General features: G+C 43.9%; 2 protein-coding genes across 2 annotated transcripts in view; both read right to left on the bottom strand.

Annotated features, from left to right (window-relative positions):
• The window catches only part of LOC306921270 (extracellular calcium-sensing receptor-like), a gene marked incomplete at both ends in the record, with an annotated part of 291,036 nt that overhangs the window by 108,210 nt on the left and 160,589 nt on the right, over positions 1-22,237 (bottom strand). The window lies entirely within an intron of this gene.
• tmem131l (transmembrane 131 like) overlaps positions 1-22,237 on the bottom strand; it is a 76,054-nt gene that overhangs the window by 10,675 nt on the left and 43,142 nt on the right. Inside the window, exons 7-29 of the mRNA XM_079499167.1 lie at positions 22,052-22,156; positions 20,775-20,852; positions 19,339-19,498; positions 16,448-16,506; positions 16,157-16,262; positions 14,762-14,849; positions 13,121-13,265; positions 12,462-12,632; positions 12,110-12,179; positions 11,710-11,833; positions 11,207-11,276; positions 10,710-10,819; positions 9,894-9,963; positions 8,356-8,483; positions 7,716-7,858; positions 6,999-7,185; positions 6,111-6,296; positions 5,167-5,322; positions 4,096-4,504; positions 2,459-2,671; positions 1,655-1,764; positions 1,154-1,317; positions 613-813 (exon numbers count right to left, since the gene is read on the bottom strand). Of these exons, the coding sequence (XP_079355293.1) occupies positions 613-813; positions 1,154-1,317; positions 1,655-1,764; positions 2,459-2,671; positions 4,096-4,504; positions 5,167-5,322; positions 6,111-6,296; positions 6,999-7,185; positions 7,716-7,858; positions 8,356-8,483; positions 9,894-9,963; positions 10,710-10,819; positions 11,207-11,276; positions 11,710-11,833; positions 12,110-12,179; positions 12,462-12,632; positions 13,121-13,265; positions 14,762-14,849; positions 16,157-16,262; positions 16,448-16,506; positions 19,339-19,498; positions 20,775-20,852; positions 22,052-22,156 (3,253 nt within the window). The remainder of the gene's footprint in view (positions 1-612; positions 814-1,153; positions 1,318-1,654; positions 1,765-2,458; positions 2,672-4,095; positions 4,505-5,166; positions 5,323-6,110; positions 6,297-6,998; positions 7,186-7,715; positions 7,859-8,355; positions 8,484-9,893; positions 9,964-10,709; positions 10,820-11,206; positions 11,277-11,709; positions 11,834-12,109; positions 12,180-12,461; positions 12,633-13,120; positions 13,266-14,761; positions 14,850-16,156; positions 16,263-16,447; positions 16,507-19,338; positions 19,499-20,774; positions 20,853-22,051; positions 22,157-22,237) is intronic.

Raw genomic sequence — 22,237 nt, 5'->3', positions numbered from 1 at the left:
GTAAACAGAGCTATGTCACATTGCGTCGTTATATAAATGTTATACAGTGTATAAAGCTATTTTGAAACAAATAGCAGCAATCTTTTCTCAAGACTCAGATTTAGGATGTGTTTAAAGGTAGCAGCTCTGTTTATATGTACAGTAGGTCTAGCGGTCTACTTGGTACAGACAGTAGTCCTTCCTTAGTAGTTCCATTGGCTAACCTTCTTTTGTCGCAACGCACACACGCACGCACGTCGCACGCACACACGCTCACAGCCTCAATATTACTGCCACGTGACAGATTTTACAAGTCATATATATATATATATATATATATTTATTTATTTATTTTTACTCATGAATTTATTAAATATTATGCAAATGTATTCCATCCCACTGCCTGATGCACCACGACGATGGATTCGAACCCACTAAATCCAGAGTGGTGGGCATGCACTTTACCACTGCCCCACTAAAGCGCCTCAGGTGTGAGTTTCAAGAAAGGTTGAAATTAGAGAACGAACCTGAAAAAAATATCAACTGTGTGTGTGTTTATACAGTACATACTCTTCCAAGCAGAGGTAGTACAGTGGTGTGTGCGCTCGCGTGTGCGTGTATATAAGTACGTACTCTTCCTAGCAGAGGTAGTGCAGTGTGTGGTTCGGTGGTGGTCTCTCTCTCCCTCTATGCTGCTGGTGGAGCTCCAGCTCCCCCTGCTGGCCCGGACACTGCCTGACGAGCTGCCCGAGTCTGAGCCCGACTCACACACCCCTCCTCCTCCCCCGACCCGCTCCGCTGGACACCTCCGCCTGGGCCGGGATACACACACACCTGCACGCACACGCACACGCACACACACACACACACACACACACACACACACACACACACACACACACACACAAAGATTTATCAATCAATCCATCCATCCTTTACTCCACACTCGTTTTTTGTACTACAGAACTATGTTGTGGCTGAACCTGGTATTACAGCTTGTAGATTGGCTATTTTGGCTACTTTTCAACAGATGAATTCATACAGATGAATGGAAATTACTTAATTAGCTCAAATTAATGACGGCCTAGGCTAGCACCTAAATGAAAAAGTTGGGCGCACCAGTGAAACTAAAGTTAGGGAGAGACTGTGGTGTTCTGGACTGGTTTATACGTACCGTTGTGTTTGAGAGGGACCGTGCTGTTCTGGACTGGTTTCAGTGGTTCCATCTTAGAACAGCGGTTTCTGCTTCGCGTCCCGTTGACGTTCCGTTGTTCCCCTGTCCTCCAATCAGCTTCCTTCTCCCGCTCTGACATCATGACCACGCTGTGGTCAGGGACACTGTACAGATCAAACGCACAGGCACGCACACGCACACACACATTACAACTCATTTACTACTCTACTTACAGACGTTATATCATTTGATAAATACTGCTACTAATTATTAACTACTAATTATTATAAAGCATAATGTATACATCAACGTATCTCAAAATGTGCTGCTGTGTGGCTTTTGTAGCAGTGGACATGAGAAGCAAAAAAATGGGTTACAAAATCATGGGATAAAATTGTAGAAAAGTAGCTTATGAAGATGTACAGGTCAGTAGTTTATGTGAATAACTCCAGGCCAGTATGTTACATGAAGTACAGGTAGTTTAGTAGTTGAGTAGTTTACCCAGACTCTACAGTCTTGCGTCTGTTCTTCTTCCCTTTGTTAGTTGCAGTTGGTCCTCCAGACTCTGGGCTCTCGCACTTCTTCTTCGGGGCTTTCACATCGTCTCTGGTCTGGAGACACAGATAAAAACATTAAGGGCTGTCTTCAACCCAACAAGAACCGTTTGCAACACACTCCAGGCCAACAACAACTGTTTCTCCGCTTCGGAATGGCTGACAAAAATCTGGAGAGGACGAAAAGTGTTTTATACTGCCTCATTATACTGCCTCAGAACTCGGGTGGTTTTGGGTAACTCAGTCGGTAGAGCTCTGGCGTTTGGACAGAGAGGCCCTGGGTTCGATCCCAGGCACCACCAACTGATGGTAGGTGTTGTGCTCCACCTCAGCAATCCATCTCCCAGGGATCTAGCACAATGGTTCTCACACTGGGGTCCTGGGACCCCCAGGGGTCCTTGAGGAGTTACCTTACTGTAATTCAGAGAGTGCAGACATGGGACCAAATGGACGGTCCATTTGTACACTCTCAGAGTTACGATGTTGTAGTGTAGATTGGGGGTCCCAGAGATAGAAAATGGCATGAAATGGGGGTCGGTGGCCTAACGGGGGGACACTGGGAACGGAACCATACGTAGCTAGGTGGCTGCACCGACAATTCGTCCGTCCCGCGGGGAGTTCCGCATTTACTGTTTTTTATTCCTCGTAAGGTGAGGCGAAAGGCTGCGGACACATTGGATTGCACCCCTGAAAAATGTGACACACATTAAGAAATATAAAAATCAAATAATGAGCAGTCCTCCATCTGTACCTCCAGCTGGGATGAGCCGGTCTTGTTGTCGGTGTATCTGTCAGCGCTGCTGAGGCTGTGTGTAGCGGGGCTGCAGAGCAGCAGGCCCGGCCTGGGTCCTGGGCCCACGGTGACGTTGTCTGGGAACACGGCAGGCGCTTCCATGGGAAACATCTTATCTGCTACCGGCTCCAGCTCCAACTGCAGCTGCATCTGGGCGTCTTCCTTAAAACCCTAAGACCCATGTTGATACACCGAATTAGGACATGCTTGTTTTTCACCTTTCATCTTATGTATAATACGAGTTGTAATTTAATGATTTAAACCCTACATACAGTACTTAGTTTGGAACTGCGCACACTGACCGACCCTACTCAGAAGCAGGGTTGAGCGGTAGTGCATTGACTCCAAACACTGATGAAAACAATAATGGTGGAATAAGTAATACTAGATGAAGCTAAATGCATGCTAAACGAGGCAAGATGACTGCTACTGCCAATTATTGCAGCCAAAAAACCTGGTGCGTTAGTCAGGTATAGGAGTCTTTGCAATCATGTACATTTATCCTACTGTGAATCAAAATAGTCGACGCATGCATAAGTTGTTCCATCCATCCATCCATCTTCAACCGCGTGTTCCAGACTTCCCTCTCCAGAGCAACATTAGTGACTTCCTCCTGGGAGATCCCGAGACGTTCCAAGGCCAGTGAGTCGGTGTGTTTCCTCCAACTGCACCTTGGTCTGCCCCGGGGTCTCCTCCCAGTGGGACGTGCCTCGAGGACCTCCCTAGGGAGACGCCCGAGAGGCATCCTAACCAGATGCCTGAACCACCTAAGCTGGCTCCTTTCCAGGCGAAGGAGCAGCGGTTCTACTTCGAGTCTCTCGTGTGATTGAACTTCTCACCCTATCTCTAAGGGAGATGCCAGCCACCCATCGAAGAAAGCTCATTTCGGCCGCTTGTATTCGCGACCTATGGTCATGACCCACACTTCATGACCATAGGTGAGAGTAGGAACGAAGATTGCTCGGTAAACAGAGAGCTTTGCCTTATGGCTCAACTCTCTTTTCGTCACAACAGTGCGATAAGTTGCATAAGTTGCAATGCATAAGTTGTTGCTTAGCAGAAATACTAATACACCAAAAAATCTAACTATATTTTATATTATAGATATATATATATTATATATAACTATATTCAGCTATAGTGTAGATTTTCATCTTACACAAACATTAAATTCCCATCGACAATGAATGGAGAATTTACGTCAAATGTGGACGAGCAAATCAGCTATTTTGGTCCTACACAAAGGACGAAGTGCCCGTCACTTCACACAGGTGTGATTTTTTTAGGCCCTCCTATAAACTAGTGTAGATTCTGTCTGAACACAAACATTAAATGCCATTGACAATAAATGGAGAATTTACGTCATAAGTGTCTGAGCAAATCGGCGGCCACCCTTGGCCAATAAGGGACCACCATTCTTGATGATGATGTATGATGATTAGAGCGCTATTCACTTCACAAGGTTGTGATTTTATAAAAATATGAACGGAAACGACAAACAGATGACAGTGTCAGTTCTAGGCCTTCAGGAGGCGTATTCTGTGTAGCACGATTGTGGAATAGTAGCTTGGCCTGAGAGACTACTAGCTACTCACAGGGCTAAAGTGCGTGGTCGCGGTCATGGCGGGGGTGTTCTTCTCGTGCGGAGCGGGAGGGAACAGGGGCTCGTTGTTGTTGCAGACGTCCGGGTCCGGCGTCAGCGGGGCGGCGAGGCTGAGGTCGTCGCGCTGCTCCTCCTCCTCCTCCTCGGCAGCGGTCGCCGCGGTTACGGCGGCGGAGCCTGGTTTGTACTTGGTGTAGAACAGCGAGACGCGGTGTTTCTTCTGAGGCTGGGAGGAGGAGGAGGAGGTGGAGGTGGATCCGGACCCGGACAAGCCTTTTTTATTGGACGACTGGGTCCGAGGCGCACTGCCGCTGTTGGCCAGCGCCGGAGAGCCCCGCCCCTTGCCTTTGTCGGAGGTGTGGCCCGAGTCGACGTAGCTCTTGCAGCTGCCCTTGGTTTTACTGTTAAAAACACAAGCAATGACAAAATGACCGGAGGTTCTATTACTGCGGTCTGCTGCGTTGTCAGTCCATTTTGTGAAATAAATGCATAGGATGTAGTTGTAAATGTATGAAATCTACTGATAACAGTCACTCCTCTGATTCTTGAACACCTACATGCAGTTCAGACTAGCCCACAAGGGGGCAACAGTACACCAGCTTTGTTTGGCTCTTGGTTCTGACGTAGTACTAGGAACTTACATTTTCCTTAAAAAAAAAAAAAGCATATCTACAAGCTCACAACACGACGGAACATTCGTAGTGAACTTGTACTGTAGATAGTCTTAGTCTAATTCCATCTTTTTATGAGTTATTCTTTTTATATAAATGTTTTTTTTTGTTTTTTTTAATTTAATTTCTTTATGGATGGACAGACAGTAGGCTGACAGGAAATGGGGAGAGAGATGGGATCGGGAGTCGAACCCGCGGCACACTGCCAGACTGGATTAGACCTGGACCACTGAGCCATGGCCCAGGCCTGAGTTATTCTTGGCACTACTCCCTTCAGAGGTGTTTCTGGTTAAAATGGACCCGTAAAGGAATCACAGAACTTAAGGGGTTCTGGAAAGTGTCAAGTTATGGAAGGTTCTGAGTCACCCTTCGTAGTGGAAGAGAGTGTGTACCTGACTCCGTTGGGGGTGATGTTGTTGACGACAGGGTTCTGCTCTCTGGATAGACCAGCGTTGCTGTGGTTGATCCTGATGCTGGGGGAGGAGAACTCTGTCAGGATGTACTGGGCCTGGTGGAACGCCATCAGACACACCCCCAGCAGAGAGAAGCTGTAAAAACACACACAGTACACACACTGAGCCTGGTGGAACGCCATCAGACACACCCCCAGCAGAGAGAAGCTGAAACCAAAACACACAGTAATCACAGCATAATGCAAAGTGCTACTATGCTACAAAGCTAGTAGTAGAAGCAATTGTCATAAATAATAATAATAATAATACCGGTAATAATTTGGTCCGCAGTGGGATATGTCACTGTAAATTTGCATATACAGTGTGATATCTGCTAAGTATCAGGGAGCAGTTAGGGCTTAAGTGCCTTGCTCAGGGACACCTTGACATATTGCCAGGGCCGGGAATTGAACCTGAGCTCTTCCGTTTCCCATACAGGCTCTACCCATTCAGCTATGGCTGCCTCAATAGCCATAGCAATCAAAACTACTATTCCAGTTCAAAAACTACAGCAGATTAAAAACATGGCAGACTTACTAACTAGTAAGCAACACAGTTGCACCAAATAGATTTGCATACTGTAGGCGTGTCCAGATGCCAGTGTGCAAGCATGATAGACAGCACCGACACACCTACAATCTAAAAGAGCCATTATTCATTCCATTAGCTGCAGCTGTGTTGCCTGCTGTGTTGCCTTCCATGTTGTGTGTGGAAAACAGTGGAAAACAAACCACAAAATCAGCCTGGGGGGTTAGGGTTAGTAGCATCACCACAATGTATGGAAACGATTCTGAAATAATTGCGATCTGGCGACTATATAATAATTGCGACAGTGACAGAATACATAAGGAGTAGCAGTGGGTGGTGGTGGGGTGGGTGCTGACCAGGTGAAGATGAGGGTGAACACCCAGAAGGTGTCCTCCCAGCTGGGACCGGGGACCACCTGGGCACACAGGGGCAGCATGTGGTGAGGCAGCGTCACGTTGAGCGTGAAGGGGAACGAGGAACCGCGAGACGTCACCAACGTCAAGTCCCTGATCACCCAGGACGACGTGAAGTCTGGAGTGAACCTGATAGGGAGAGAGAGAGAGAGAGACGGAGACATCGAATAAAGCAATAAAATCTCAAGACTGAAAATGTAATGATGATGTTTAGGTATGATCATTCTAAACCTATGTTACAGCCAACCAGTTGAAAAACAGCACAGATTTGAGTCATTAACCTCTTTGCTTTTATGACATTTCTGAGACCATTCATGTTTATGGAAGATGCTTCTAAACTTGGATTCTATTTCTAGTTTGATCTCTTAAAAGAACTAATGAATGACAATAGCCGATCTACAAGCTCACAACACGTCGCAGTGCGACGTGTTGTGAGCTTGTAGATCTGCTATTTTCGGTGCGCAGCATGCTTTCACAGAAGACACGGTGGCTTCTATGGAATCCAAATGACTGAATTCAGTCATGGCGACTGAGAACTTTAATCCATGCGGAGAGGAGAAACAGAGATATTATGCAACATGACAGACAGAGACAAAGATACAGACACAGATAGATACAGTGTGGTAATTTGCAGAACTTCAACTTAACTGACCAGACAGGAAGTGAGACGGAGAGTAACACAGTGTGTATGCATGCGTGCGTGCGTTGGGAGGAGGAGCTTGTAGATCTGCTACTTTTGCTATTTTTAAATTTTCTTTCTTTTTTTTAATCCTGAAAAGTAACCGTTTTGGACATTCCACCCCACAGAGCTGGTGGGAACGGACGACTTACGCAATGGTGATCTCAGAGGAGGAGTTGTGGTCCAGACTGAAGGAGTGACACTGCAGCACCTCGAAGCCGAAGCCCTGGCACTTGTACCCGTTGATGTTCATGGACATGACGGTCAGAGGCAGCTCCCCTGCGTTCTCCACCTTAAAACTCTTCCTGATGGCGAACAGCGGCTTGTTGGTACGCAGGCCTAGGACGGAAGGAGGACAGTTTAGTAGGGTTCAGTAAACATCAATCTAGAACGGCTTATCATTTTTTTATTCGCCACAATCACTATTTTCTGTAATACTAATAATATTCAGATAGAGGTAGGTCAATAGGGTACGTATCTCATAACACCCCCATCATGATACTGCAACACGAGCAAGAAACTGTCATTAACTGCATAACATAACATACTGTTACTGTACAGACTTGTTTCAAACAGACTATCCTGGTTTCAAAATAACCCGACCACTCATACGTTATCTTATGAGTGGTCTTATGGAAAATAAGTCACAGCACTCATGTTTAAAAATGCATGCCATCAAACTTTCGGCTGCAGTTTTCCTCCCAGTGTGGAAGCAGGTGTAGGCTTAATTGTCATGTAAAATGTCATAATCGTGACAGCCCTAATCGTTCAAACTACATTATCAAGAACAGTTTCTCGCACGATTGCATCACTCGCTGGCAGTCAGGACGGGGCGTGTCGTGTGTCACATAAAGAGCGGTGCGTCTCACCGTCTCTACACTCCATCAGAGTGGACTGGGGGACATTGAAGCGCAGCGAGGCCCCGGGCCCCGGAAGTTTGCCCCCCACCCTGAGCAGCTCCTTGGCCCCGTGGCCCCTCACCGTCACCATGTCGAACACCGTCAGGTTGTTCCTGGAGCGCAACCACAAACACACAATGTTAAAGGGACACGAAACCCCTAGGCTGATCGTTTCAGGTCAAAAACGACAGCAGATTAGAAACATAGCAGCTGCTAAGCAATGCAGCTGATTAGAAACATAGCATGCTGCTAAGCAATGCAGCTGACTAGAAACATAGCAGCTGCAGGCAGCTAATCAAATTAATAATGGGAGGATTTAGGTGTGCCCTGAGCCATGGGTGTGCCAATTAATGTACAAGCAGCACAGAATGTGTGAGACACGTCGCACCAAGCATAAACTGACCTTTGGGAGTCTGATACTGTACATGTATTAAGTATGAGTTCTTATTAGAGAGAGGTAAGTCTATCAACAACCTTTTATCTGAATAATTTAATTTCAGTATGTGTGTGTCTGTCTGTCTGTGGTGTGTGTGTGTGTGTGTGTGTGTGTGTGTGTGTGTGTGTGTGTGTGTGTGTGTGTGTGTGTGTGTGTGTGTGTGTGTGTGTGTACCTGATAATGAGGATGGTGGTTGTGTGTTTGTGTTCAGATGGAGTGAACATCACTGCCACCTCTCTGCTCTCCCAGGGCTTCAGGGTCAAGCGGAGAACCCCCGAACCTTTCACCCCCTGTAAACCAGACTACAGGTGCACACGCACGCACACGCACACGCGCGCGCACACACACACACACACGCGCAAACACACACACACAAACACAGTCAATTGGTACAGAGGGCACAGTCGAATTAACAGTACTTAGATCAGTTATTGTATGTTTGTGGAGCTACAGTATACTATTACGGTTTAATCATTGTCTATTTTCCCTGCTGTTTGATCTGGAGAGGTGAAGACAGCTACATGACATCTCTCCTCTGATGAACATGCTAAATGGAGTGCCATTCTCCAAAGCGCTCTACACTGTATGGCCATCCATGAATCTGTCAAGTCCCGCCCGTTGTCCCACACCCAATGGTTGCTGTTGCTTTGTTGCAACAATCGTCTCCCTCCATACAATACCATTGGGAACAAACTGTTTTTCCAGTATATTAACCCATTCAGGCCTGCCGTCGAAATTAAAAAAATGTCTTCTAAATCCTGACAGTTTTCTGAAATACCTCATTTGCCGACCCCCATTTGAAAATATGTTGTTCCAGGGACCCCCCCAGAAGCAAAGATTTGAGTTAAAAGCATTCGCTCTGAAAGAATATATATTCAAAGATGTGCGCCACATTTTCATGATTTTTTAAAAATAGCAGATCTCTACAAGCCCCAGAAGCAAAGATTTGAGTTAAAAGCATTCGCTCTGAAAGAATATATATTCAAAGATGTGCACCACATTTTCATGATTTTTTCAAAAATAGCAGATCTACAAGCTCATAGCGCGGCACTCGGTGCCGCGCTATGAGCTTGTAGATCTGCTATTTTTCAATAGCTAAAGTATAACATAATGCTTAAAACACAGAGGGGTTCCTGTCATGAATGGGTTAATATTTAATGTATTCAGTTCTTAAACTTTGAACATCTTGTATGCAGTATATGACTGGTAATAACATGATTAATTCCAATAACTTGATATTGTTCTATTTTTAGCAAACTCAGTCTGAACAACCAGAAGGAACCAGGGCGGAACAAGGCAGAAGGAGCCTGCTGGTTGGTCGGTCAGGGGACCAATTGGAAGCCTGATAATGCACCAAATGTGATTATTGGAGAATTTGGAGCACTAATATTAAAGTTATAATCTGCACATTTTATGGACTGTATGTTGTCTCCCTCTCCCAATGGAGAGAGTTAATGCGGTGCATAAACATACTCTACCATACAGATTGATTAAAATAACATAAAACCATATGTAGCTTTAAATAAACACAGACTGTACAACTGGTCTCTCCAAAAATACTCAAAGAAACAGCCGGACAGGCTGTAGTCAGTTGAACACCCTGTGTGTGTGTGTGTGTGTGTGTGTGTGTGTGTGTGTGTGTGTGTGTGTGTGTGTGTGTGTGTGTGTGTGTGTGTGTGTGTGTGTGTGTGTGTGTGTGTGTGTGTGTGTACCACGGGTAAGCTGGTGAGTAGGCTGAACTCCGTAGTGCTGATGTTGACAGACAGAGGACTGATGTTAAACCTGTTGTAAACAAGTACAAACAACAGCAGTTTAAAAGACAAAGTTCATAAGACAAACAGGAAGCAGAGGAACTAAATTTAACAATTCATGCTTTGCGCAACAAGCAAGTGTAAAACGACAAAAATGACAGAAATGTGTCGCACATGAGATGCATAAGAACACATTCACTTCCTTGTTTATGTTTTATGGTAACGCCGATGACAAGTCGCAGACAGTATGGATGCTCAAAACTCATGAGCATAAATTAGCATAAAGCAGACTCTCTAGGAGTCTGATGCTTGTACGTTTATTCACATGGTAATAGTTTTTATTGGAGAAAGTCTTCATTTAAATGGGTTTTTTTGCGGCTTCCGCCTTTATTTTATATTTTTTTTATAGAGGGACAGACAGTAGGCTGACAGGAAATGGGGAGAGAGATGGGGGAGTGACATGCAGTAAAGGCCGTCGGGATCGGGAGTCGAACCCGCGGCACACAAGGTGCCTGGACCGCTGAGCCACGGCCCAGGCCGGAAAGTCTTCATTACCAAATAATTGAATGTTACTTACTTTAAGGAATGTCTACAGACAGTAAATAATTTAATAAAGGAAGTCAAAGAGGATTAGTGTTTGAGTTCCTCCCCATCTACAGAGGAGTCCATCTCAAGTGTGTGTGTGTGTGTGTGTGTGTGTGTGTGTGTGTGTGTGTGTGTGTGTGTGTGTGTGTGTGTGTGTGTGTGTGTGTGTGTGTGTGTGTGTGTGTGTGTTACCATTTGGTCAGGAGGTCCAGAGCTTCCAGCTGAGCAGGGTACTGGGACAGCGCTCTGATCTCCAGTGACACCACTGAGGAGGTGGGGTTCTTCAGAGTCAACATCTTCACCTGCACAACAACAGTCCCTTTGGTTTTGGCATGCAATGTTATATGCCCCCATTATGATAATGGATACACTGTAAAACACTGAAAATATATTTAGATTTATTTACTTTTGGGGCTTTTTATGCCTTTATTGATAGTACAGTAGGTAGACAGTGATGGCCGTCGGGGGTCGGGACACACTGTCAGGAGCATTGACATTGGAGCCTAGGACCCTATTTTTGTGTCTTAGGCTTTTTATTTATTTATTCTTGTCGATGTAGATCGGCTAGTAGAACATTTTTTAAATGTTTTTCTAAATAGTACAAAAAAAAAGGCAAATAAGTTTAGGGATAAGGGGTAAATAGGGAACTGGTGCCCGGACCGCTTCCCAGGCCAATATACTGTATTTACCTTGCTCTCATTGAGTGGAGTGGCACCAAAGTCTAGAGGTTGATCAGGCTCAGCGGGCAGCCTGGGCCATCTGAGGACACACAATAAAACACTATTCATATGGTATGAACATGGACTTCATAACAAGTCTGATAATTGTGCAAGAAAACAGGCATACTATTCATTAATTATAACTATTACTGCTGATAATACTTCATTAGTAAACTTAACGTAATAATTAGACTTTGTGTATCTCATTTCAAGATTTTCAACAGGCTGACCATTTTCAATTCCAGTTACATTGATTCTTGACTGTTGAGAAATGCAGTTTGATTTGTTGATGTTAAAATCAATCAATGAGTCTTAAATAAGGGTGCGTTTTGAATTGAATAAAGAAAATAATCAAGGTTAATTTTAAGAACAATACATTTGGGGTGGGGGGGATTTCTATTAGAAGAGATCTTATAGAATACTGTAGATCGCGATGAAAATAATAATCAACAGTTGCAAAGCCCTGGTCTGACCTGCATGGGAGCTGCTCTTTGTGGCTGTGCCATCGAGAGCACAGCTCTGCAGCCAGCTTGCTGTCAACAGCCCAGGATGAGGAGGGGGATTCTGGGAGGAGAGAGCGATGCCACTGGATGCGACCTGGAGAGAGAGAGAGAGAGAGACAGAGAGAGAGAGAGAGAGAGATTGTGTTGGTCATTGATTGTACTGTATGTTCTTTTTACTTTTGCTGTATTTGTATGAGGTATTGCTTTTGTGTTTCTTTTTACTATGCTCAGTATTCTGTATTTTATGAGGTCTTTATGATGTCATTTTGAATGGAAAGCACTTTGGGTAAACTTGTTTTTAAATGTGCTATACAAGTAAATGTGACTTGACCATGTACTGTAGTTCTGTGTCTGAGAAATGTCTTCTCACCTGTTTCAGATATTCTGAGAGGACAGAGTCTTGCACACTGTCCCTCTACCTCCAACAGCACCTCCCCCAGCTGACACACACACACACACACACACACACACACACACACACACACACACACACACACACACACACACACACACACACACACACACACACACACACACACACACACACACACACACACACACACACGTGAAATAGAAGAAAGAAGTAGTAAAAGAAGAAAATAAGTTGTGAAAATAGCCAATCTACAAGAAAACACGGCGTGAAGCGACACATTGTGAGATTGTAGATCGTCTAATCTCTCTTTTGGGTCTTGATCTGAAAAGTTTGGGAACCAATGGTCTACCTTGTCCACAGAGGAGTGCAGGTGCAGGGGCAGGTGCAGGGCAGTGCCCACACTGGTGTCCAGTCTGAGGGTGGACAGCAGGTTGACGGGCAGCGTCTTGTTGAGGACACGCAGGGACAGCACCCTCCAGCAGCCGTGAGGCACCGTCACCGCACCACTGAAGTTCACCACCTGAAAGACAGGGGGCAGCACAGTGATTACACTTTTTGTTGTCTACTACTCTACATAATTATTTTCGAGTGCCGAGGACAGACACTCGCAAATAATACTGTTAATATGTGTTTAGAGAATGTCAAAAAAAAGTAAAGTTTTGTAAAGTCATGCCCTACTTGGTCATAAAGAGCATTGAACTAAAATAGCGGAAATATCCAATCTACAAGCTCATAACGTGGGCACAATGCGTCACATTGCAAGCTTGTAGATCTGGCTATTTTCGTTATGTTACAAACGAAAACATAATGTTACAAGCGAAAATGAAAATGGAAAATGAACCAGTGAAATGAATTAACAAGAGCTTGTGACTAAATAACTACATTGAATCTATTGGGGTTCTGCTTTCCATTTCCTGAAAAATAACTGTAACCACTAACCACACAGCAACGATGTATATAAAAAATAAATGTTTAATTGAAACGGTCAAAGAAGTTTATGACAGTTACCTTGAGCAGCCCCTGGGCCCTGTGCGAGAGGCTAGCGTTGGTGAGTGTGAGGGACACGGGGAGAGAGTTGGTCACCCACAGGTCCACCTGGTCTGTCCCCTTCTGTCTCACCTGCAGCACACCAGACACGTCCCACCCCAACGCCCTGCCAGGGAGGACAATTCAAACGCACATTATTATCGTCACTGGACTGGACACGTCCCATGCCCTAACGCACACACGTTTGCCAAAAACTGGGTCGGGACCCATTTGTGGGTCGCGGACACATTGTTATGGGTCCCCTTAGTTAGACCCATTAGTTTCCTAACATTTTCACAAAATTACAGGAAAGTCTCTGTCTGTGTGTGTGTAATCCACGTAACTTGAGAACCGTTCGCCCCATCAACTTCAAATTCGATACACGTTCCACGTCGCCACATGGGGTGCAGTGGCCGGTGTCGAGTCGGTCGGACCCACGGTTGCCCAGAACCGCCCCAAAAGGCCTCTGCCCGGGCTCTGGACAGGGCCCCCCCTCCATATATGGAGCTGGCCTGTTCTGACATAATTCTGACGTCTGCATAGACTCCATATTTGGGCATGCCTGACAAAGAACACACTATAAAAGGGACATAGACAATATCTGGGTGGGGAATTCATTTCCAACTTGCATCATTCCAAGTAGGCCAGTGCCCAACGGGCACCGCTGTAGAGGCCCTATGGGCACCGCTCTAAATCCATACATTTGAACAAATATTTAAGAAGTAGTGAAAATAGCCGATCTGATCTGCTATTTTCACTAGTTTGGGTCTGGGGCGAATATCTAATTTCTGATTTGGATCACAGGATAAAAAGTTTGGGAACCACTGCCAAATGCTCTACCACAGAGGCGTAGATTAAAAAGCTAAATAAAATCTCACGACTGATAGCATTTTGTATGGCAAAGTTATAATGTGAGATTTGTGAAACAATGTGAAAGGAGCCCTGCTCACTACTGCTGATTCCTAAACAATTAACACAATATGTAAAAGTGAATCAGGTGAATAAATCACAGATTGAAGCCATGACCTTTGCTTTTATGAAATAGACCATTAGGGTTTTATGGAATATGCTTCTAAACACATTACTAGTTTCACCACTTCAAATGCTCTAATCTTTAAAAACAAATAACCACAATCTCTCAATGCATCGCAGATCGCATCGCAGATGCATTGAGGCTATTTTCGCTGTGCAACATGGCTGTCTATCATAGATGACATGCTGGCTTCGATGGAATCTAAATTACTTAAATTAGTTGTGGCGACTTAGAACTTTAATCCATGAGGAGGAGAAATCAAACGCACATTACTAGTCTCTTATCCATTCCCAAAATTAATACAACATCAACTCCCAAATGTCCCGATCCAATTTCAAGAGTCAAGCTCGGTTGACATATTTAAGAGCAGACTTAAAACACACCTATTCGCTTCATCATCATCACATTACAGCTATCCAGTGTGTCGCTTTAATCTTTTGTTTACAGTGTTTTATGTGAGTGTATGTGTACATAATGGTATGTATGTACATTGCACTCATGTTTACTTACCGTTACTTATTACGTGCAGTTGTATGTATTTATATGTGCAGCCCTGTGTGTGTGTGCGTGTGTGTGTGCGTGTGTGTTACCTGTGTGTAAATGTATTGGCGGTGTGGTTGCCCAGGATCTGTAGGCTGATATGGGTAGAGCATCTTCTGCTGTTGCCAGGCAACGCTCCTGCAGATGACAGTGATTGGCTGTTATTCATAGAAACGGTTTCACAAAGAGGTTAATATTGTACCTTCATATAATGTTGTTGTTGAACTATCCCTTTAACTATCCCTTTAAGTGTGTCTGTGGGTTTTATAAATATTGAGCCAATGAGAAGTATTAACATTGGATCCATTTGGAACACCGTTGCAGTCAGAACTGCGGCATCACTCCCAATCTTCCGCCGTAGTCTGAAGACCCACCTTTTCAGACTCCATCATGGCCCATAGCACTTATCCTACCCCCTTAGATAGCACTTTTTAGACTTAGATAGCATTTGAAACAGACTTATAGCATGTCATGTAGACAGCACAATAATTGCATTGTATATAGTCATAGCACATCATAGTAGCCTACATATGTATAGCATAGTATAGTATATATGTATAGTTAATATGTACAGTGTCATTATATAGATATGTTCTAGTTACGTTCTTAGCTTACGCATGTTTCTAAATGCATTTTATATATGTGATGTATTCCCATACTTTTGTTCCTGCCTAATGTAAGTCGCTCTGGATTAAGAGCGTCTGCTAAATGCCTAAATTGTAAATTGTAAATTGTAAATTGAACACATTGGAGCAGTCGTGGTCATACAAGGTTTGGACGATTTTGGCATTTAGAAGACGCTCTTAATCCAGAGCGATGTGCAGTAAGCAAGAACAACACATGGAAATACTTCAAACATAAAATAGTCATCAAGAATCATAAGGAAGCTAAGAACCTAGCATCTGTTAAACAGTAGAAAAACTGTACAGTAAAGCTATGAGTATACACTATAGAGTGCTACAGTATGTTCTACTGCTATCTAAATCACATAAGTTGAGCCTTTTCATAAGGTCATCGAGGCTAGGGCAAGTGCTACAGGCTAAGATGGAGTCCAAAGAGCTGAGTTTTCAGACTACGGCGGAAGATTGGGAGTGAGTCTGCAGTGATTTCAAAGCTCTGCAGTTATCTCTGTAATGATTCATGAGATCATTGTAGTGTTTCTAATGATTCATGGGTCAGTATTGTTTGTGATGAATCAGGAGTTAGTCGTGTCCAGTGGTGTAAATAACTAAGTACATTCACTCAAGTACAGTACAATTTTGGTATGCTTTTTGGTAGGTATGTTTTACTTTACTGGAGCACTTGTACTTTCTACAAAAGAGTATTGATATTTTTACTTTTACTAAAAATGTGAGTTCTTCTTCCACCACTGTTCATGAGTCACATTGAGTCAGTATTGTTTGTAATGATTCGTGAATCAGGAGTTGGTTGCGTCTGTCCTGTACCTGCGCAGGCCAGAGAGGCCACCTGTGTGAAGTTCCTGGATTCAGGTCTCAGAAGAACCTGTTTGAAGTCCAGGCTGGCATCCACCTTGGACAGCACCGACATGTCCTGAACACAAACAAACAGAAATTAAACCTATTTTCAGCAAAGAGACTCTGTGTAGCGAGTGGTGGGGGAGCAGACCAAGTACAGAGCCTGCTCAGGTCAGTATAAATGCAGACATTACAGAGGGTTTGTTAGGTGAATAAATGAACTGATGCAGAGTGCAGGATCCCAGTGAAACACTGTCTCACCTTTACATAGAGCTTCTTCCCTCCAGAGTTCAACATGTGAACTCCTATCTTCAGCTCTCCTGTGTGGACACAAAGAACAAACTGATGAAAAAAAAGCCCTTAAATGTCCTTTACTCGTACACTCTTTGGAGGTCTGGTCTCACGTAACCAGACGATGGGAGATCTCTGCCTAACGATAGGTCTGGTGTAGAGCCCAGCCCATGCCATGTTTTGGGTCCAATGCCATAGCCTGGCATAGCCAGATTAGCAGTGTTTTGGGTCCATGGCCAGATTAGCAGTGTTTTGGGTCCATGGCCAGATTAGCAGTGTTTTGGGTCCAATGCCATAGCCTGGCATGGCCAGATTAGCAGTGTTTTGGGTCCAATGCCATAGCCTGGCATGGCCAGATTAGCAGTGTTTTGGGTCCAATGCCATAGCCTGGCGTAGCCAGATTAGCAGTGTTTTGGGTCCAATGCCATAGCCTGGCGTAGCCAGATTAGCAGTGTTTTGGGTCCAATGCCATAGCCTGGCATGGCCAGATTAGCAGTGTTTTGGGTCCAATGCCATAGCCTGGCATGGCCAGATTAGCAGAGCGGAACCTGCATTTCCAAGGGGGGTTCCTGAATGGTCCCTCGTTACTTCGGAGGGAGTGAAATCCAATCACAACTGACAAAATATGCAAAGGGTTTTGTTTTTTTGCAATGGTAGATTTGTCTGGTTTCCAGGCTACCAATGACAGTCCCTAGAGCACCGATTACTGGTGTTTTGACCCAGAGAGCGTTGCAAGCTTGTATGTATTTTTGAACATTTCTAGTTCATTTGAAATATTTAGCCTCTAATGACATGCCCGAAATTGGGACACCAGGCTCAAAGTGGTTATAATTGCCGATAGCTGTCATACAATAATATAATATATTGGCCAAACTGATATACAGTATGGATGTATTGGCCTGGCTCTAGTCTGGTGACATCTACATTATTATTATTAATAACCGATATATGGATGTATTGGCCTGGCTCTAGTCTGGTGACATCTAAATTATTATTATTAATAACTGATATATGGATGTATTGGCCTGGCTCTAGTCTGGTGACATCTAAATTAAAGCCGCTAGGTCTGCTAACAAACCTACTCCCACTGCTTTGAAAATTAATCAAATCACTGTGAAGAACTGCCCTAAAGTCTTAGCGTCGGTTCTCAAATCACTGTGAAGAACTGCCCTAAAGTCTTAGCGTCGGTTCTCAAATCACTGTGAAGAACTGCCCTAAAGTCTTAGCGTCGGTTCTCAAATCACTGTGAAGAACTGCCCTAAAGTCTTAGCGTCGGTTCTCAAATCACTGTGAAGAACTGCCCTAAAGTCTTAGCGTCGGTTCTCAAATCACTGTGAAGAACTGCCCTAAAGATCTGCAAGTAGTAGTTGTAGATCTGTTAATTTGTTTTTTTGAGGTCTTGAGCTAAAAGGTTCTGGAATCTATGGAATCCAAATGAGTAAAATCAGTTGTAGCGACTGAGAACTTTAATCCATGCGTATCAGTGAGTAGGCAGAGATCTATGATCGCCTGTCGAGACTAAAGGTGGTTGGACAACCAAAACCTATACTTTAACAACCCCATCATCATCGAGGCACAAGAGCGTTGTTTATCAAAAGATCAAAGTAAACATCAGTCGCGATAAAAGCCAAGCCACAGGAAACGAGGAGAAGCTCGTTAAGGCCAGTGCTTTGCATCACAGTGTAAACAGTGTGTTAATGTGTCTGAGTGATGGACTCTCTGGACACAAGGGTACATTATGTACTGGGAGTGAACAGGGGCTGAACTTGGGAATTATTTCACTGACTTTTGCTTTGAATTTTTTGTAAAATGTTCTGTACATTTTATATAGTATTATTAATTCAAGGAGTTGATTGCTGGAAACGTTAGGATCTCCATACAGTATATGACTCATGAGCATGACAGACAGACAGACAGACAGACAGACAGACAGACAGTATAGGCCAGTCACAAGGTTTTGTGATAATCGCAATTATTTTGACATTATCATAATCGTTTTCATGTTGAAAAATGTTCACATATTTTCAAACATTTTCAAAAATAGTGTTGCATCGCAATGCTTAAGTTATGAATTATGCCAGTCATTTATTTATTTAGTTATTTGACACGTCTGCCCTGTGCAACTTCAAAGCCTATAAATGTAATTACATTTTTATTCATATGTTCCTGTGTTCAACGACAAAAACACAATTAAAACATGAAACCGGAATAATCTGTATGATGATGAATCGTCATGTAAAATCATGACAGGCCTACAGACAGACCCATGTCTGGACCCCCGCTGAGAACACCGACCCCCCATTCGGCTCATCAATCCATCGGATCCTCAGCGATACACAAGCCATGTTTGAAGTCGATCGGTCGGAAATGCGGGGGACAGACACACGCATGCAAAGACATGCATTTATCGATAATTAGGAACCCAGCAGCTGATCTTCAGTCAGAGCTGAGGGTTAAAAGGTTTATAGCTGATAGGACTATTAGCCCATTCTGGATGGGAACCCCTTTTGGTGTTTTAAGCATTATGTTTAGCTATTGAAAAATAGCAAGCTATTGCTATAGCAAGCAAATACGAGCTCATATCTGCTATTTTTGAAAAATCGTGAAAATGTGGTGCAAATCTTTGAATATATATTCTTTCACAGCAAATGTTTTTAACTCAAATATTTTCTTCTGGGAGGTCCCTGAACTACATATTTTCAGATGGGGTGTCCACAGCAAAATACAGATAATTCTGGGGGTCCTTGACATGACAAAGGTTGAGCACCACTGACATAGAAACATAGGTTTTTCAGAAAACTGTAGAAGACATTTTGTAAAATCTAGTGTCAGGTCTAAATGGGTTAGATTAGGAAACCCACCGGCTGATGTGGGGCCAGCGGAGCTGGGCACGGCCAGCAGCAGCAGGATGTGCTCGATGACGTAAGGTTTGAGCTTGTCCAGGTGCGTGGGGTGATCGCCTCGCTCCGACAGGTTGATCTGGAGTCTGAGCTTCTCCTCCTCCGTCTGCAGACATGAACCCTGAGGACAGAAACAACAACGTCGATTGATCGCGTGATTCAATACTATATTAGTCAGAAGTGTAAACAGCATGTGGGACAGTATACGCTGAAACAAATTGTTTCCATTGTGGTCCTATGTATCCAATTGATCAAAAATAAATAGCACAATGTTACATGTCATCAGCAAATACAAACCCGCTATACAGTATGTACAAAAGAGATGGGAAAATGACAGATGCTTTTCTTTTTTTTTTCTTTTTTTTATTTGTTGTCTTAAAATGTGTTAAAACAGAAGTAAGGGGAGCAGGTGTTCATCCCAGACAGACATGTGGCGATGTCTTGTAAAGGGCCTACAGGCTAGTACAACAGCATCGTTCTAGCAGCACCAACCACTGACACAACAGAAGGATGACTTCACATCACCCGCCAGGCTTGTAATTGCTGCTCTCTATGGACTTCATAATGAACCCGATGTGCTCCCAGTGTGACGCAACACAAGCCCAGCTGCTTGTCCCCTGCTCAGAGTGTCATGTTTGCACAGACACAACATCTAATTGCTTTAACCACTAGAACCCCAGCATCCCTATTCTGGTGGGGGGGGGGGGGGGGGACTCAGGTCTCTTAACCCATTTAGACCTGAGTTAAAAACATTCACTTTGAAAGAATATATATTCAAAGATTTGCACCACATTTTTACGATTTTTCAAAAATAGCAGACCTACAAGCTCGTAGCGCGCCACTCGGTGGCGCGCTATGAGCTTGTAGATCTGCTATTTTTCAATAGCTAAATTATAACATAATGTTTAAAACACCAAAAGGGGTTCCCGCCCAAAATGGGTTAATGAGAATAGAGGGTTTAATTGGTTTAATCAATCCTCTGAGGGATGTACAGGAAACAAGCTGCAGTGAGACACCGTACAGACGCTGTGGTGTGTCCCAGCAGGGGTGGTGTGTCCCAGCAGGGGGAGGCTAGGTGTGACTCCATGTGTACCGGAGGACACATGTGGTTGTCTACACACATCCTCTGTGGTTCCCAAACCTGGGGTCCCCAAATGATTTTGGAAATAAGGAGGGGTCCCCAGATGACTAGCTTAATGTGCAACATTGTTTTCTCACTAGTATATGACTATCATATGACTATTGTTATGGCAGACCTCTGACCAGTGTGGGTGCTAAGTTTGGAACTGGGCACCTTTGGGGTCATTGGAAGACCCCTGAACAGTGTTTGGTAGGGATTGGAGCAACGGTGTGATCAGTAATATGTACAGTAGCGTTGAGAGGAGCACAGTACGTACCTGAGGACTGCTAAATAAAGTCTTGGGTAAGCTGCACTCCAGGACCAGACCCAGTATGGTGATGTTAGACGCATCTTCCTGTCAACACAGAATTAGGAGTTCAATAAACAGTGACTGTGTACATAGTGTAGACTATAATGCTGTGAGTACATAGTGTAGACTCTAATGCTCCACTTATATTCAGAAAGTTCAATCTGAATAAAAACCTAACCCTTATGTAAACACCTCAATTGGGGGGAGAGAGTCATCATGCAAAGTAAAAACACAAAATGTAATTCTTACTTTGCCTTTGAAAATGAAATGAGAATAAGTCATTTAGGGATTTAAACACACACAAAATAACAGGTGTGTGGAGGATAGGACGACCAGAGGATGCAACAATTATTTAAACCAATCAAATTAATTAATTACATTTTTATATGAAAATGATTAAAATGTGTTTTTAATTTATGGAAAGAATTGTGTTTTTTTTGTGGGAGGGGGATTTTTGAAAATAATTAAAAAAACAAATGTACTAAATGAAAAATAAAGAGATATTTACTCACAACCCATAAAACTACCTGTGCCCATGACCCAAAGATGTGCACCGAACCACTGTTTGGAGAAACACTGAAGTAATGTGCAGATGTGCAAGCTTTGTTGGCAAATGTTGGAAGACGCAGAGTGGACTGCAGAGGGGCATTGTGGGTAGTAAGGCAGCGGGTTCGAGGTGATTATGCACTGGGCTGAAGCTCACATTGTGTAAATGCCACCCTACTTCCTGTTTGTGGATGTCTCCACGGAGACTGTGGCTTCTCTCAAGACGTGCTTCACTCTGCCTCCTGTTTGTTTGCTTTGGAAAGTGAGTGCTGGGTGTGTGTGTGCGTGCCTGCGTGCATGTGTGTACTTATATTGCTGTACTGTAGCCTACTTGCAAGGGCAAAATGTCCCCACAGCCACAAGCATAGTAGAGTTTGAGAAATATACATTGTGAGGACTTTTCCTGGAGAAATGGATGTTTATATGGTTAAAAAAAGATTATATATATTTATTTTAGTTTGGTTTATTATTAGGAAGAATCAGGTTGGATGTCATGCACCGAAAATAACTGATCTACATCGTAAGGCTTTTAGACAGAGGAACTTCAGGGAGGAGGTGATCACCTTGGAGCAGTGGTGGTGTATGGACAATCACCTGTGTGTGTGTGTGTGTGTGTGTGTGTGTGTGTGTGTGTGTGTGTGTGTGTGTGTGTGTGTGTGTGTGTGTGTGTGTGTGTGTGTGTGTGTGTGTGTGTTTACCTGAGTCTGGGTCAGCTTGATGCTGTGGATGTGAGGGAATATGAGCACGTTGTCCCTCCTCTGGACAGACTTTAAAGACCCCCGATGACCCCCTATACCAAACACCTGCAACACACACAGCATTCACATGGTTAAATGAAGACCTCCACACACACAACTTGGAAGCAGTTTGGTTGAATTACCGCC

Source organism: Electrona antarctica (genome assembly GCF_951216825.1).
Source record: "Electrona antarctica genome assembly, chromosome: 4".
Lineage (NCBI taxonomy): Eukaryota > Metazoa > Chordata > Actinopteri > Myctophiformes > Myctophidae > Electrona > Electrona antarctica.
This window is presented reverse-complemented; position numbering and strand designations above follow the sequence as displayed.